The sequence below is a fragment of the Platalea leucorodia genome (genome assembly GCF_965183815.1).
Source record: "Platalea leucorodia genome assembly, chromosome: 1".
Classification (NCBI taxonomy): Eukaryota; Metazoa; Chordata; class Aves; order Pelecaniformes; family Threskiornithidae; genus Platalea; species Platalea leucorodia.
Window position 1 is genome coordinate 165,163,738 of NC_138823.1, and position 17,293 is coordinate 165,181,030.

General features: G+C 43.2%; 1 protein-coding gene across 1 annotated transcript in view; it reads left to right on the forward strand.

The window, feature by feature from the left end:
• LOC309589910 (vasoactive intestinal polypeptide receptor) overlaps nucleotides 1-17,293 on the forward strand; it is a gene marked incomplete at its 5' end in the record, with an annotated part of 114,077 nt that overhangs the window by 22,524 nt on the left and 74,260 nt on the right. Inside the window, one exon of the mRNA XM_082310624.1 lies at nucleotides 15,773-15,869. Within this exon, the coding sequence (XP_082166750.1) occupies nucleotides 15,773-15,869 (97 nt within the window). The remainder of the gene's footprint in view (nucleotides 1-15,772; nucleotides 15,870-17,293) is intronic.

Below are 17,293 nucleotides of genomic sequence, written 5' to 3' on the forward strand. Positions count from 1 at the left end.
TTATTTATAATAAGGAAAGTCCCAGGTATGCTGTGAAGCCCGCCTGTCTGGGGAGCTCTCAGTGAGGTTCATGTGTGTGCATGTGAGCTGCTGGGCTTTATAAATGCAGAGGAACTAAAATGAGGAAATGCTGTTTTTCTTAAGAAGCCTTCTTTTATCAATTGCCAATGATTTTTGCAGGGCAAAGCTGTATTTTTACCCTTCTATTTCAATACAAACATATATATCCAGGAGATATTGCAACCTGATGTGGCATATAGGGAGCTGGAGGGTATGAAGGGGGCCACCCTTTTCAGATAGCTTTTCCGCTTCTCCTCTGGGACAATGTTATTGCTTACAGTTTATTTTTCCTATTCAGCTGTGACTCTGCAACACAAAGTTCATTGGAGTGTGGCATTCACCTGCCACACTGATATTACCGGAATTTGCTGAAAGGTGATTTTGTTCTTAAGACTTAGTTAAGGGATCTGGAAGAGTTACACTTGGTTCCTGCTCCTGATGAAACGTCTTGTCCTCCTCATCTTTGTAAGCTTCTCTTCTCTGCCTGCAAAATCAGAATTTCTCAGTCTTTTTTGCCTGTTTTAGTCTATTTTCCATGTCAAGGGTTCAGAGCAGGGGCTGAACACATAAGCAACTCCTCTTACATTTCACTGCTGATTATGTTAAACTGCAAGTAACATAAACAATAAACTGGAACCAAACTTCTGTTTTGGTTAAAGGAAAAGAGGCAAGTGATCCCTGATGGACTTTTAACTGGTGCAGATGTGTCCATTTTGGGGTAAAAGACCTTGAAGAAGCTGGAGAGAGTCCAGGCAGGGCCAGAAGAATGATCAAAGGTCTGAAAAATGCTGTGGGGGAAAAAGTGAAAGAACTGGGGATATGTATTGTGAAAAAACAAAACTGAAGGGAGAAATCACAACTTGTCTTTAAGTATACGAAAACACTGCTGCAAATAAGAAGCACGGCAAAAGAAATCTGTTCTCCATAACCAGTCTGGGTAGAACTAGAAATCTGGGCCTCAAATTGCAGCCACAGAAATTTAGTGTTTCACAAAATAGACAAAATCTTTCTGATGGTCAGCATAGAGAAGCCTAGGAATTGATTAGGGTCTATAAGGACACTGTGGAGTCTCTGTCACTGGGGACGCTTGACAAAGGATGGGACTAAAGCTTGTCAGAAACCATTACTGGGACTTCTTACAGATCGTGCAGGGATAAAACAGAGGGTCACTTATGGACCCTCCTAATCTTTGTCGGTTTTTCTTTGCCCTTAATCTGTGAACATGATAGCTAGATTGTTGAAAGAAGAATCCCAAGAATTGCACCTGCTCCCTTTTCTCTTGGCCAACTTGAAACCATTTCCACACAGGATCCCAGGCTGGTTGAGGTTGGAAAGGACCTCTGGAGGTCATCTGTTTGACTATAGGAAATTTAGTCTGACCATCTTGCATAGCCCCAACCATTAGTTTCTGCTTTCGACCTGGAGTACAAACAGACCTGAATGATTTGAAGAGACTCTTCTGGTAAGTCATGCCAGTCAGTATTAAACCATTCCCAAGTAGCGCTTTATTTCTAATCCACATTTGTCTCATTAGAGAATTCAGTCACAGGAATTTGTTAAGCCTTTTTTTTTCACATTAGTTATCCTTGATAGGAAATGTTCTTATGGTTTAGGCACTTGCTGGTTGTGATTGGTTCAACTTTTTTTTTTTCTTTCTCTCTATAAGTTTAGCTGGGATGTTTTGTTTTGGCAATAGAAAGATTTCCGGACCTTTAATCATTCTTATAATGCCATTCTCAATGTTTGCCGAGTCGGTTAGCCAGGGTGTATATTGTGCCAGCTACCTGGAAACTAGGTGAAATCCTGGCTGTTTCCAAGTCAATAGAAATCTCTTTGACTGAAGTTTGTGTCTTACAATTTACCCTGCAAAAAGGCTACCACCTCCCAATGCAAATTTATTGGTTATTATTTTTAAAGGTGAAAAAGTGGATACCTAACTATGTAGATGACCTTTTGCAGTATAAGAGGTGGTGGTATGGCTCTTCTTTGAGCTCAAGTTATTTTGTCCGCAAGGTTGTATTCAAAAGGTACTTGAAGAGCACTTACAAATAAGACGGAGATTTCTACACTACAAGAGTTGTCCAGCAATGGAACAGTCACCTAGAAAGATTGTGCGGTCTCCATGCTTGGAGGTTTTTAAGACTTGGTTAGAGAAATTTGTGGCTGAGTAAGAGTAGTGTTGGTGCTAGTCTGGCTTCAAGCTGAAGGCTGGACCAGCATGCTCCAGAGGTCCCTTCCAGCCAGCATTTCTGTAATTCAGGGATTAGGTAACACTAGGCACTACCTGATCTCCTGTAGTCACCAGGATGCCTCTGCTAAATCCTTGCATTGACCAATATTGAGATATTCCTTTGGCCAAATTTACTACTGAACAGGTTGTTAAAACAATAGTTATATGGGATAACTCACACCTATGTTACTCTGCTGTTATGTTGGTTGAACTTCCACCAGCACACAAGTGGAGAGAATTAGTTAATCAGGCCATGATTATGTTATTAGCTGGAGGCATAATACCAGCGTCACTAATACAGGACTGAGCTTTTTCTGGGGCTCAGGCTCTTGCATTCAGCTTGCCAGAGCATCTGACTGTCTCAGTTTTGTTCTATCAAAACCAGAAATCGTTGCTGAGTACCACTGAGAGAGTATCAGTAGATTCCTAGGCTATATTAGTAAAAATGACCACTCTTGTTATTGTTTTGTCCAGATACTGAGAGAGTATCATCAGTAGATTCCTAGGCTATATTAGTAAAAATGACCACTCTTGTTATTGGTTTTGTCGTGTTTCTTTATGCATGCACAGAAGAGCTGAGTGTCAGTCTGAAGTCACCCTACTTCATAAGGTCATCTGAGAACTGAAATCCCAGTGAAATCAAAGGGACACATGAAAACCTCCTCTATTGTTATCCTATATTATACCCAATGTTTGAAAGGCACACAAGACAAAGGAGAAATAAGCAACAGGTAGGGCTGATTTCTTAACAGCAGCTTTCCTTTTCTCCCCTCTTTCAGCCTTCTGGAGGTGAATGCTGGGGAAATAGATGTTCCCTGTGCTCCTCTGATACTTCTGCTGCTCACCATGCTACTGCTTGTCTCTCAGCTAATTCAGTCTACATATTTGAAGGAGATGGAGAGTGAGCAAAATGGTTTTTGCCTTGGTTTCATACTATCTTCCCCAGAACCAAAGTTGAGTTGAGTTGCTATGGTTTTTTTCTCGCTCTCTTTTGATTTTTTTCTTTTTTCTTTGTTTTCTCCTTCTCCTGGCTTTCCAGCATTATTGTAGCTAACCTGCAGGACTTCAGTTTCTGGGGCAACTGTCTGGTATTATTGCTGCCTTTTGATTTGATGTGACCAAGCGTACAGCATCAAGGGATGCTGGAGAGGAGCCAAGATCAGAATCTGGATGAGAAGTTGCAGGGCAGGTAGGTGCTGCTAAGGCATGAGGAGGTGGCTGTGAAGGGCTGATTAATGCTGATTAATCCAGAGGCACCACCATCATCCTTTAAGTTATCCCTCTCTGTCCCTTTTTAAGGGTCCTTGCCCCCTCTGTTGTGGGCAGACCTGCATCGGCCATTTGCAGGCATGTATGCACCTGTGACAGATTCTGCACCACCTTGAGGCCACCAAGGAGCATTACCCTCTATGAGGATGTTAGAAAATGCCCCGAGAGGTGTTTGCTAGAGACAGAGACCATGTGGAGAAGAATATGTTGCCTGTAATATTTCAGTTGGTCAGCTTTCTTGTATGTGGTCCAGCATCCCTAGAGTTCAATCAGCTAACAGGTCCTTCTGCTCTGTTGTTTCCACCTGAGGTTTCAGATTCTCATGGACCTTTTTGTTGGTTGCTCCCTCTTTCGTCTTCTCTTTTTATCACTGCATTTCATTCTGTTCTTGTTAAAGCCAATGGATCCTTAAATAATACCACTGCAGACCTCCCTGTGGCTCTGTATTTCTGCTTTCAATACAACCTGCAGTCTTCACGCTTAGCCACTTCCTTAGTTTCCTTCCAGTTGTTGTATTAATCCCCGTATCTATCGTTAAGGCAGTCATTCCTTTTGGCATGCCATCAGACTATTGCTGAAGTTAGGAAAGATTAGATCCACTGATTTTCCTCTCTCCAAAAAAACCCTGGGAACCTTATCAAAAAAAGCTATCGGTTACCTCACCACAATTTACTTCTGATAAACCACATTTTGTATTATATCCAAATCTCCGTTTGCTGCCATGCTTTCAATTATTTTTTCCTTCAAGTGGTTTTCAAAAGTCTTGTGTACTTTTGTGCTCAAATTAACTTGCTGATAGTTATCTGGATCTTTTTTTTTCTCCTCCTTCCTACATATAAAAAAGCATCACATTTGTTGACTTTCAGCCAGATGGTACCACTCCCACCATCCAATGTGAGCATGTTGTTCTCTTTTGAGTGGCTTTCACCTCATATACAACAGTTTCCGTACCCTTGTTTGCCTTCACAGCCAGCCCTGTTGTCGTTCTCAGTTATTCAAGCTAAGTAATTTTCACGATGTGTAACTATTCCGCTTTGTATTAGTAAAATTATATTTTTACCTCTGAATCGTCGGAGAAGTCAGTGAACAGAAGTGGGGGGTGAGGCTGCATGTGACTTCTCTTTTTTGGGGGCTATGTTTAGTTTTGTCTTGAATTTTAGCACTTTGCATAGCAATCTCACTTTTTTTTTCCTGTTGTTGTTCTCTTTTTATTCATATCACTGAAAGACATTTTCTGCTTAGCTGAGTTGGTCTTGACAGCAAAGGCTAGACTTCTAGCATGGAACGAGGGCCGACTCCTTTCCCACTCTTTTTTCCACCCAAATTCTCTTTTTCTCTGTTGGCTCTTTGCTGGCTGACGAGGGTATTTTGAGGAGAACATTTAAATATTTCATAGAAAGTAGGATGTCTCTGACAGAGGTGGATATCAGCATACACTGGTATATGGAAAGGTCTTTTCGAGACATGCAAATGCCAGTAACACAGTGTGTTAAGTATTTAGGGGGGTTTTGTGACTGCTTTTGTCTATCTTTTGTATAAAGAAGGAGTTTTGGGAGGCAGCCAGACCAACCTGGTATTTTTGTTGTGGTTTTTTTTTGTAGGTTGGGTTTTGGGGGTTGGTTTTTTTGGTTTTGTTTTTTTTTTTTTTTTCTTTCTTAGCTACTAACTTGCTGGATGATCTTGGGCTTTCTGCCTTGGTTTCTCCATCTGTCAAAAGAAGCTAGAGACGTTGTAAAACATTTTGAGATCTACAGCCAGTGCCATCACCTGAGAGAGGTCTGGTGATACCGTACCTCCAAGATTTGTTTTTGCCATCTAGGCATTCATTTTCTGTGTCATTTGTGCCCTTGTATATTTTCCCTTTTAAATAGACAACACAGAAACCTCTTCCCTCTGAGTTTTTTCCCCCGTCTGTGTTGTTAGCAGGTAAGGAATAACAAAAAAAAATGCCCAGCACAATAAAGTAGAATTAATTATCTGCCTGAGTAGCCGGTTCATCACAATCTAGTTGCACAGTGGAAAGCAGCTGCAAGTTGATTTTGCTTCAGGGATCGATGGGAAGCAAAGCTGTAGGTAGCCAAGCTGGGACGGTGAGGCCATGCAGCAAGCGAGGGTGAGATCCTTGCTTCCTTAAAGCCATTGGTAAACTCTTTCCTGGGCAAGCCTCCTCATGTTCAAACCGTGGAAATTGCCAGTGGGCTGCTTTGATTTGTAATGCAGATATTTCTGGCATCTGACACTTCACTTTGATCATCTGTTTCACTTGACACTCAGCTGTGTACTCAGCAGAAGTGACAATAGTTGAGATGCAGCCCTGTCACAGCATCCTTGCATTCTGGGATCTTGAGTCTTTTCTGAGTGTTATGAAGAGGAAGGTGGTTGGGGCTGTCAGAGATACTAAGTGTGGCCCTCAGGCTCCTGGGAAGACATCAATGCTCTCTTCAGGTGGAAGTGTTGCATGCATGCCTGGTTTAGACAGCGCGTGTGTGTGTGTCGTGTCGTATTTGTTAAATTTTTGTGTGTGTCTAAGGCTCTTAGGCTCATGTTACAACCTGTTTAACCTGTAGCTTTAAGTCCTTCTTTACAGCCAGGAAGAGTGGAGCCACATTTTGAATTATTCCCATATTTTCATACTGACCTTTCACACAGACCACTCAAAATTGTGCGGGGTGAATGCTGATAGTTTCAGCTCTCATTTACTGTCTCCTCCAGGAATGTAAGTCCCTCCTAAAATATCCATCTTTAGTCCGTTCATTAAGTCCTGATGAGAACATGTTCCTCTTTGTCATTGCTCAGATGTATTGTGTTCTCAATATAGACCAGCCATTGGGCACAGTGAGGGATATCAAAAACAAGGGCTGAATCCAGAGCTTACAAACATAAATGTAATTAGCAGCTCTTCTCTAGGAGAGCTCTGGGCAACCAGTGATCTCCAGCATGTTCTGTCCTTCTAAATCAAGGCTGTCTGCCTGTGTCCATCCTGCACTCTCTTAGGTAAGGATCTCTTCAGTTGCTCTCTGCATGGTTTTCCCCATTCTTGTGAACCTTTGTTCTTCACTGCAGCAGTGCTCCTTGTGGTTGCCCTAACCTTGCTCTCCCTCACACATTTTAGCAAGTGACTTGCGCTTTTGCTTCCTTCCATCCTCATCCAAAGAAAGGAAGGGTGGCCCTGTCCTGATTTTGTCGAAGATGACAGCTCTTGTGCTCGGAGTGGCTCCAAATCACTGGGGTACTTTTGACTCCCTCGTTATTAAGAGCAATGACTTGATCCTTTGTTCTGAAACACAGCCTAGGCAGGGAGCTCGTCCCAGTAGGCTCTTCTTCCTGGAGGACATGCCTGGATGCCTCAGACTGTCCGTGAAGAATCTTTCTATAGAGAGCTCTGATGCTTTATAAAGGATGCTTTATAAATCCATAATTAAGATCTTCACCCAGAACCTTGTTGACTGAATTACTTCTGCTTCATTTGAAAGAGGGAAGATTCATTTCTTCCTGATCTCTGAATGGACTAAACTCATCTTTTTGCCAACATCTTCGTATTTTTTGTACTCTCCCTTGCAGGTAATCAGTCTTTTGAAGTGAACTCTTTGAAATGAGATGCATTTATAGATTGTTCTAGGCATGTACCTGGATTTCAATAGAAAGCTTTGAGTAGTGGCACAAACACTTTTTCAGGATGGGAAGTGATGTATGAATAATAAAATCATCCTGGAACTGGTCCTAATTTGGTTTAATGAAAGACGTTGAAGGTATTGATAGCCAAGAAGGTTAAAACCTTATCACCAACTGTATTATAGAAAGGTGCTGTGGTTACTGCTGGAAGACATACACTGTAGGAAGGATTAATATGCATGTCTTTTTTCTTATGTTTTCCATGTTTCTTGTGCCTTTATCTCCTCCTGGTTGCTCTTGGGGAAGTGGTACTGACCTTGACAAATGTGTGCTCTGACCCAGTTTGCTTTTTCTTATGGTTGCTGAGCCACAAGATTGGGAGATCCATGTCCTAAAGTCATTTACTGTTCAGTGAGCTCAGGAAAGTTTCAAGCACCAAGTGCTCCAAATGCTGAATGTGTCCAGTTTTGACTGCTCAGCTGGAGATGCTAAGGCTGCTATGCTAAAGCAAGGAGAGCAAACCCATAAATGCCAAGCACCCTCTTTCGTCCACATTGCTAGCTGAGCTTCAAAGTGCCTACTCTGCCTAGGAAAAGCTGTGCCTGGGACACTGTCTGCTAGACTGCTCTGTAACATTGCCACTTTGCTGTTCCATCGTTCCCTGAGTGCATGAAAAAAAAAAAAAAAAGGAAAACAAAAACAAACACACAAACCCTAACTTTGCAATGAGAAGCTGGGCATGGGGAAACGCATCCTCTTGACAGCCCTGTTGCTCCAGGTGAAGTTGCTTCTTATTGCAGCTGTGAGAGTTTCCAGCATGAACGGTGGGCAAGCGTGGTGTCAGTCACTCCAGCCCTTGCTTTACTGATGGTGCAGTAACGCTGGATTAACGCTGGATTTCTAGATGTTCTCAGAGCTTTCAGTTCCCCTGAAAGGGGCTGCCCGTGTTGCTAACCAAAACTGTTGTTCCTCAAACCAGACCACTGCAGTATTTCTGAGAACTAGAGAACATCCAGCTTTCTTTGTCCAGCTCCCTGGTTATAAATAATATCCAATAGCCAGCCTTGCAGGAGGCTAGTGTGGTCCTGTTTGCCAAAGGTTTTGTGTACACGATGTGTGTACACAGCTCCCAGGCAGTGGGAGAGGTCTAGGGGATGATCGAGAATGTGAAGGGCAGGGAGGAAACCACAGGGACTTCACTGTGACTTTGATTGAGCTCTCATTTTGTCACAGCCTCCTGGGACACTGTACTACCCATTTATGTGCCTGTGGATTCCCCAGGGTGTTGCTCAAACTGCCAGTCTCCCTTGCTCTGGATTTGCCCCTTCTGCTCTACACCCCATGCAAAGCCCTACAACTTTCTGGGGCCATCTGAGCAGATCTGAGTTCAGTCCAAATCTTCTTCAGTGTTGTGGCAGGTGGATTTGTTTGGTGGTAACATTTAGGTTGGATTCAGGAGGAAAACAAGACTCTGGTGACATAGTTGGAGTGAACTGAAGCAACAGGAGATGCAGTGGGGAGCAGGAAGGACTGAGCAGGTGCCCCTGTTGTTGCCCAGGGCAAGAATCAGAGCTGGATGGATGGAGGCTTTGTCAGGAGTTAGCATCTGGCCCAGGCCAGAGGAGACAGGAATGACCACAAGCAACTCATGGGTTTTTCTGAGACATCAGCTCAGGGCTTTCTAGTCCCTGCTGAGCCTGCAGTTGAATTAGGCACCATTTCTTCTGTGCACAGCAGTCAAGAAGTGGCTGTTCAGGAGATGGCTCAGTGCTGGATGGGCAGCAATTCAGGGCAGGATGAACAGGTTACCTGAAGCCAAGTGCTCTTTTTGAACAATAGCATTGCAAAGTCAATATATCTTGAATACAACAACCTGTAAACATACTAGAGCACTTACTAGTCTTTCAGTCAACTTCTCGATAGGGATCCTGCCAGGTACCATCTCACATTTGCTGTTGGAGTACACTGGGGAAGGATGGGGTTGTCTGGAGGGGAATGATTCAGTTTAGAGATGAGCTCAGGTCTGTGGGTTTTATCTCATTTAACTTTAGATATTTGCAGTGTAGACTTCCACCCCTCAGCCAGTTGCCTAAGGCTCCCTGGTTGAAGCAGTATAGGGTAAGTTTTCTCTAACCTATGTTAGACAGTTCCTTCAGTTTGAAGTGATTCATGTCCTAAAAGTGCCTGCTTTTCTCTTCAGGTGAGGAAGGATGATGAATGTGCAGTAGGCAGATGTAGATGTATACATTATAGACATGTATTTTTGGCCCAATGGATCCCCAAATCATGCTTCTGAGACCTGGGAGTCAAGCAGTTCTGGATTTGCATATCCTTTGTATTTCTGCTGTTCCTGTAATTAGCTGAGCAGAAGCTTTGGAGGTGAATTTCCTCCAGAAGGTTTGATCAGTTTAGTAGTTAAGATTCTGAACAATCTATAAGAAAAGGAGCAGAATTTTCCTCAACCAGGCTCTGCTCCTTAGACCCGAAGGAAAAAGGAAATTAAAAGCAGTCAATGACCAGTAGTTCAGGTAAAACTACAAGTTACTTTGCTACCCTCCAATTTCTATAGAAGTCAGGTAGTGGAGTCCCCTTTTTTCCTTCCTTTGCTGCCCCTGTGTACTTTTGCGATAATCGCTATCGTTCCTTGCTTATTTTTTCTCAACCATAACAGAGATATTACAACACTTTACTCTTTGCTCTGAATTGTAGATCTGAACACCACTGATGTCAGTGTTGCAGCGTCCCTCTCTTTCTGCAATAGCCTGAATTCAAAACATTTGTCTGAGCTTCCTGGAAAGGAAATTCGTACTTACCTACTCCAGATGATAATTTAAAGTAAGGAGCTAAATGTGCTTACCCAGCCACCAGAGCTGTATCCTACTCAGTTGTGAGAATTTACTCAAGTGCTGCCTCTCTTTTTATCACTGTGTGTCATTACTCCAGTGCCAGGGCATCACTTCTTCCTTAGGACCCTAATTCAGCTCTGCTTTCCAAGACAGACATATACAAGCTTGTCACTAAGGAGTTAAGCAACACAGCTGCTCAGCTTCCCTTTCCTTCTGGTTCTCCGAGCTCTTTGCAAAAATGCTCTGCACGTGTTTCCTTGATCTTCCAACCCCTCGCACAGAAAGGGGACAATCAGAATAAATGGAGTCTCCGTGCCTCCAAGCTGCTGGATTGATTTGGCCAAGTTGCCTTTGTTTAACAGGGCTTGCTTAGATGAGCTGGAAAAAGACATCTGCTTTCCTTGTCAAATGATAGATCTGGCAATTGGCATGATTATATTTGGCAGAAGCATAAAATGAAGTGGTTTGAACAGCAAAGAGAGAGTCAGGATACTTGGGTATTTGCCTGGACTTCTTTTATTTGAAAAAGTCTCCCCGGGACGCACGCTGCTACCTGTGCTCTGAGAGTCCCTTAGTGGTGGCTGGTTGCAGAGTAGTGTATTTACAACACGAGTAGAGGTCATAGCGGAATATAGCTTGCCTCTGCTTAAAAAACATTGGTTTTGCAAGTTCTTCTTTATTGATCCTACAAAGGCCACACAGGGTGTTCGGTATGTTTTGAAATTGGTCTTATCTCTCAGTTTATGTCTATATTACCAGTATCAAATATTTACTTCCCAATGCTGTCATGGCATATTTGTAACATGGTTTTGTATTCTTAGACAAAGGTCCTTTAGAACAACAAATATTACTCCGTACATACTTGCCTTTTTTTTTTTTTTTTTTTTCCCTCAAGACCACCAGAGCTTTTGCAGCTTTTAAGTTTGACAGTGTTATTGTTGGAAATTGTGTTATCCATCAGTATAGATAAAAATCCTGTGTCGGTGTCTTCCTTTGGTCCACTCTCTTTGCTCATTCTTGCACTTGTACACAGTATCTTTTTGGCTCCCTCATAGGGTTTTTAGGAATAAAACTGCATTTTCCTGAGGATATTCAAAAGAAAGAAACTAAAAAGAAACTGGAAATCTAGTTTTAAGGCAGAGCTGAATGAAGTTATTGAAGAAATCAAAGCCAAGATTGTTGCATAAGAAGTTCCTTCAGTCCTGTGTTCCTACAAATAATGAGCATAAATGAAAGCCCCTGGACTGAAATTAATGGTGAGCTCTTCTGGCAACTAGCCAGAAGCAGCTCCTTCAGGTTGGGCTGCTGAGGCTTGAAATAAGACCTGCCTGCTAAAATCTTTCATTTCCTTTGCTGTCCACATGAAAAAGGGTTGAGAAACTCCCATCTCCCCCTAGAGCAGTGACTGAAGTCATGTTATAGAAACCATAGGAAGGCAACTGATGCTTTTGTCTTATACTGTTACTACCTTCACAGAAGCTATGGGAAGGTAGTAATGGTATAAGAAATTTTCATTTAGATAGCTAGAAGTATACCCATGTGTCACTACTGTGTAGGCTCTGGGAGCTGAATGGGTGAGGGATGTGATTTCATCATCTGTAGGCTTTTCAGTTCTACTCCTTCCTTGTCTGACTCCAAATCCTGTTATCATTGTGGTCACCCTAGTCCCCATCTCTGCTGGAGTCTCCATACGGTGAGCTCCAGGTGAGCCCAGGAGCACTCTGGACCAGGAGAAGGGGAGATACTGAGGCTCACATCACTTCTTGTGGGCCCATATTCCTGCTTACCCACAGCTGTGGCTTCGCTGTGAATCCCACCTGCCTTTGAGGAGTTGCCATGTGAGCAAAGGAGTTGGCCCATAGTTAGCCTGGCCCTGCTAATGGCAGACAGCATAGATGAGACTAAACATTTCTGCAGCTCCTTCAGTCTGTGACAATCCTTTGAATTGTATTTAATTAAAGAGTGTACACAATGGCTTTCTTTGCAGTAGCAGACTGTGCGGTAATCCTCTAACAATTGTTGGGATCCAGTGGGAAGGAAAACTCTCATTAATAAAGACTTTGGGGATAATTCCACATGCGAGTTGCTGCAGAATTCGGAGCTGCAGGAAATAACATCCAGTAAAACATTCCCTTCGTCTTTCTGCTCAGGGCTTCAGAGTGTGTGCAGGAAAAATGACCCCTGACAAACCCACCACGATTTTTACATGGTATCTTGGGCAGGCCAGGAGGGCTTAGCGAAGGAGGGTTTACTGAGTTTCAGCTTCGCCCACAATGGATATGCCCAGGGAACTGGATTACTGTTCACTAGCTGATGTTAATAGGAGCTAACCAAAGCTGGTCATGCTTTTCCTTTACCTACACTTTTTGCATGGGAAATGTGAATTAGTGTAGTCCTCAGCCCCATGTCTGCGTGACCAGTTGCCCACTGCAGTGGAAGATGCAAAGCCCCAAATCTCTGCCTTTTCCACAGGCAACAAACAAACAAAACAAAACAACACAGCAAAAAAACAGAGTTGGGAAAAAGTAAAGTGAGTTTGTACCAAGCTGTCTATAAAGTCTACTTCAAGCTTTTCTAGGAAGAATACACCAAGGAAGGAGAGTTATTTAGCCTCTCATCCCAGGGAAGATCCCCCTTGGCAGACAAGACCCGCAGCTCTTGAGGGGTGTTTTCAGCCATCAGCATTTTGTCAACTGGGAGGTGAATTAAGGCAGCTGAAGTTGTTGCCCTGGTCACCATCAGGCCAGCTGAACTGATGACCTACCAACAAATACAGACACACTTTTCTGTTTCCTGATGATGCCCAAAACTGTGATTTTTTTTTTTTTTTTTTAAATTCCAGCTGCCTTCGTTAGCCTATAGAAATGATGGCTGTGATATGTGAGGGTTATTAGTGTTATCACTCAGGAGGTAGAAGGAGGGTTGCTGTGATTGTTTGGGTTATTTATTTACTTGTTTAGTTAATGTGGAAAATGAGCCATAAACTAGAAGGCCTCCAATGTGAGTATGTTTTTTGACCTTGATGATTCAATTAAAGGTCTTAGACATTAAATTCACACATCACTGACCTTCTCCAGCTAAATAGTAGGTATTTTAGTTTGAACTGGTCCAACTACAGTCAGTGAAGTGGGATGAAAGCCTTCAGGGCTGATGCTTGCTCTCTGTGGACTAGAAGGAGTGGTAAAAATCAGTTCAGACTAGACATGTAGCTTTTACCCAGCTAAAATGAAGGAAGATGTGTCCCTCTGAGAGAGAAGGTGAGATACATCCCACTGTTTGTTTGTTTGTTTGTTTGTTTATAGAATCATAGAATCATTAAGGTTGGAAAAGACCTTTAAGGTCATTGAGTCCAACCATTAACCTAACACTGCCAAGCCCACCACTAAACCATGTCCCTAAGCACCACATCTACCTGTCTTTTAAATCTCTCCAGGGATGGGGACTCCACCACTTCCCTCGGCAGCCTCTTCCAATGCTTGACAACTTTTTCGGTGAAGAAATTTTTCCTAATATCCAATCTAAATCTCCCCTGGCGCAGCTTGGGGCTGTTTCCTCTTGTTCTATCACTCGTTACTTGGGAGAAGAGACCGACCCCCACCTGGCTATGGCCTCCTTTCAGGCAGTTGTAGAGAGCAATAAGGGCTCCCCTCAGCCTCCTTTTCTCCAGGCTAAACACCTGAATCTGTCATGAGCCCACTTTTCAGAATACTGACAATGAATCAGCCTCATTGGTTTTTTTGAAAGGTGATAAAACATTTACTTAAAAGTAAATATCGGCCGTTGAGGTAAATATGCAATTGACCAATGTAGGCATGCGTTTTTAGTGAAAGGAAGATGCAGCAGTGAAGTACTTGCTAATGGGCTTGGGAGAAAATTCACTGCATTAAAAAAAAATTAAAATATGTCGTAGAAATACACAATGCTTTGCCAACCCTGATCAAAGTTAGAGCTGTATGAATTAATTTATAAAGTGAAAACTTGAGTTATTTATAGATGTGAGATGAATTTGGCAATAGTTTAAGTAAGTCCAGAGAGTTAAAACTTTCCTTTGAAAAAGTCAGAATGTTTTGAAAACATTCAGTCTTTATTTTTACATCAAGTGTTCTGCAAATCTCTCACGCTTCCCCTCACGCTTTTTTAAGGTTAAAGTAAAAAGGCAAGAAGCACTGTAAATCAAAACAAAATGAATCTATGGTATTTTAGATGAGCCAAGATAAAATTTCCTAAGATCGGTTTCCCTTTGGGAAAAAGAAACATTTGAGTACCAAGACAATTTCAAATAATTTCTCCCTCTTGTGTTTGTTTTTTTATTTTTAATTTGACTAGAAAACCACATAATTAGTTGTTTATACACTACTAATCAAGGCCCATTCCTCACCTAAAGGAAATTACAGTCTGAACAAGATATGGGGTGAAACAGGGAAGAGAGCCGATTTGGTTAATAAGAAATGGTGAGAATAAATTTAATGTGCTAAATTATTTTGTAATTTTAATCCAAAGGGCAATTTACATCAAACAATTGTTCCTTCAAAGGATTACTGGGCCTTCTGTCTTACAAACTTGTCTGGCAAATATATGGATAGACAAATAGCTCACACATTTTGAAATGAGACATGAAAAAATCTTTTCTTTTCCTTTCTCTGCCTATTTCTGATGAAAATATATGCTTTTCCAAAATCCAGCAAGAGTGAACACTGAATCAATGACTTCTTACAGGCAAAGGCTCATCCCCTGTCCTCAAAATCTGTCCCTGAAGCTCACCCGACTCAGGGTTTTTCCTGCATTGCATTTAACAGTGACGGTGTAAACTCAAGCCGAGACTTCTGCCCTCTTCACATCATTCCCCTCACATCGTCTCTTTACAGCCGAGTTTCTGAACAGATTTCTCCCTGCTGAATGCCGTTTCCAATCTCTTTGAAAGAGATGGGGTTTTGTACAGCGCCGTGCGTAATGGGACCTCAATTTCTGCTCTCAATTGCCATAGCAATGAAGCAAGGTGTTCCCTCCAAGTTGAGAGCGTGTTGGTGACAAGGGGACACTGTGTTATGTGACCCGTTGTCCAGCTCCTGGTTCCTTTTTTGGAGTGCAAAGCATCATTTGCACATTTTATGATTGAGGCAGTTCATGAATTATATGTCGTAAGGAGTCCACAATTAATTACCTGAACATTTATAGCCACTGTTGTATTACAAACACAATATAATTAGGTCTGATTGAGGAGAAACCACTTGGGGGAAGAAGTCTTGTCATTGGTAATTTCCTGCTTTTTAGCTCCTTGATCTCCTAATCTGCATCAGAGATTTCGTTCTTATTTGATTTGGTTTTTGTTTTGCTTTAAATTAGCATGAGCCAGGAGGCAGACCATGTGAGAACGGAGGGAATAAACCATGTAAGCACAGATCCCACTGCTCTTGGCATGAATATTAAAACTGCCATCTTCCTGCCCTAGATAGCTGTTGGTGTTAGGTTAGTCAGGCAGGGTTCCTGGAGCATAAAGAAGCAGAATTGCTCCTGATCATCAGAAAAAAATAGGTTGTTTTTTTTAAGGCAGGCATGGAGGGAAATGCTTTTTTTTTTTTTTTTCTGCAGGATCTAGGTTACACTCCCTTCTCTCAAGCAAACATAAAATAAGGCTGGATGTATATCCCCATTGTGTAGCGGCCCAGGAGAGCTCAGATGGCCATGAATCCCCAGGAATGCATCTCTGAGGATAGGTGGGTTTTGCTCACTCTCTTCTTCTCTGCCCTTTCTGCAGGCATCCAGCACACATCCGGAGTGCAGCATCATGCAGGAGATTGAAGAGGAGCGCAGCCAGTGCTTGGCAGAGCTTATTGGGGATAACCAGACTTCAGGTATGGGGACACTCTCTTCTCTCCCTGGCCTGCAAGCCAACATCACCCAGCCTCACATCTGCCCTGCCCGTGCAATTTCTCACCCCTCCTGCTGCTGGAGCAGGGCAGTCAGTCCAGGTGATGTTGAGCTCTTACATTAGGAGGGAGAGAAGTAGGTACTTCCAAAGTGTAATTCAATAAACCAAGAGTTTGAATAGCTTGCTGGGGATCACTTTCTGTCTCCCAGCTGGGTAAGGCTAGCTTAGGTGTCTCTGTGCTTAATCACAGTCAATCATCCATCTCTTTGAACTGAAAGTGCCTTAACCAATTTTTCCCTGGGATCTGAAAGCCTGAAGTTCTTATAGGCTTTGGTTTGCTTCAAGGGAAGTCATGGTGATCTTCTCCTTCTGTTGAACTGCCCTCCCATCCCCATGCCGAAACTGCTCCCATCCTGGTGGCGAAGCGGAGGAAGGAAGGGTGTGCTCCAAGGTATCTATGAAGTTGGGCTGGGCGGCTGAGATCCTCTCCTCGTTCACGTGACATGGAGCACACACCACACTGAGCAGTCCTCCTGGAAGGCTCTCCGGTCCCCTTAACCCACTCCCTGCTTCAATCATCAGGAGAGGAGGGCCAGGCCAATGACGCCACATTTGCTCTCCAGCCACCCAAGGTTTCTCCATCCCAGCCTCAGGCAGCAGCCATGGAGCTGTGCCTCCCCTGAGGAGCAGGCATGGTACACCACGCGTTGGGCACGTGGCGTTTCAGAGCAGGAGAGAGGCTGAGGGATGTTGCTGTGAGCAGAGGAGCTGCAGACCAACCTGCGAGATGGGACACGGGTGGGTAATGTTGAAAGGGTCTGTGCTAACACAATTCCCTAGTGGACAGCCTACAGAGAGCTTGGGAAATTTTGACACAGCCACCCATGCTCAGTCTTAAATTGTAGAGATCAGTGTGGCAGAGAAAGAAAGCTTTTGGTTTTGGTGCTGTACCATCCCATCCCATCCCATCCCATCCCATCCCGCAGCAGTGCTGTCAAAGCCCCAGGTTGAGGCATCAAGTTGGACCTCTCCCCCTCCAAGTGTCTCTCTCAAGTTACAGGTCCTGGTTTTGTGAGTAAAGGAGGTGTAGGGACCGGTGGTAGGCTGTCAGGCTCCGAAAACAAGGGATCACATTGCTGGGGGAAGGGGTGGGAAGATGCGTATCCTGCTTGATATTTGCATCCCACCTCCTGAAAGAGGAAAAAGTGGAAGAGGATATCTTCTCATCCTCTCTTCCTTGGCATTGCTTGCAGTTAGACTACAGACTGAAAGACTGTTCTACACAACGCTAACTAACGATAGAATAGCATCCTGGGGACAAGATGATCCCTGGAGGAGCTTTACTGAATGCAAGGATGGCTTTTGGCCCCTGCTTTTATCTACTAAGATATGGTTTTCTTTGATTTG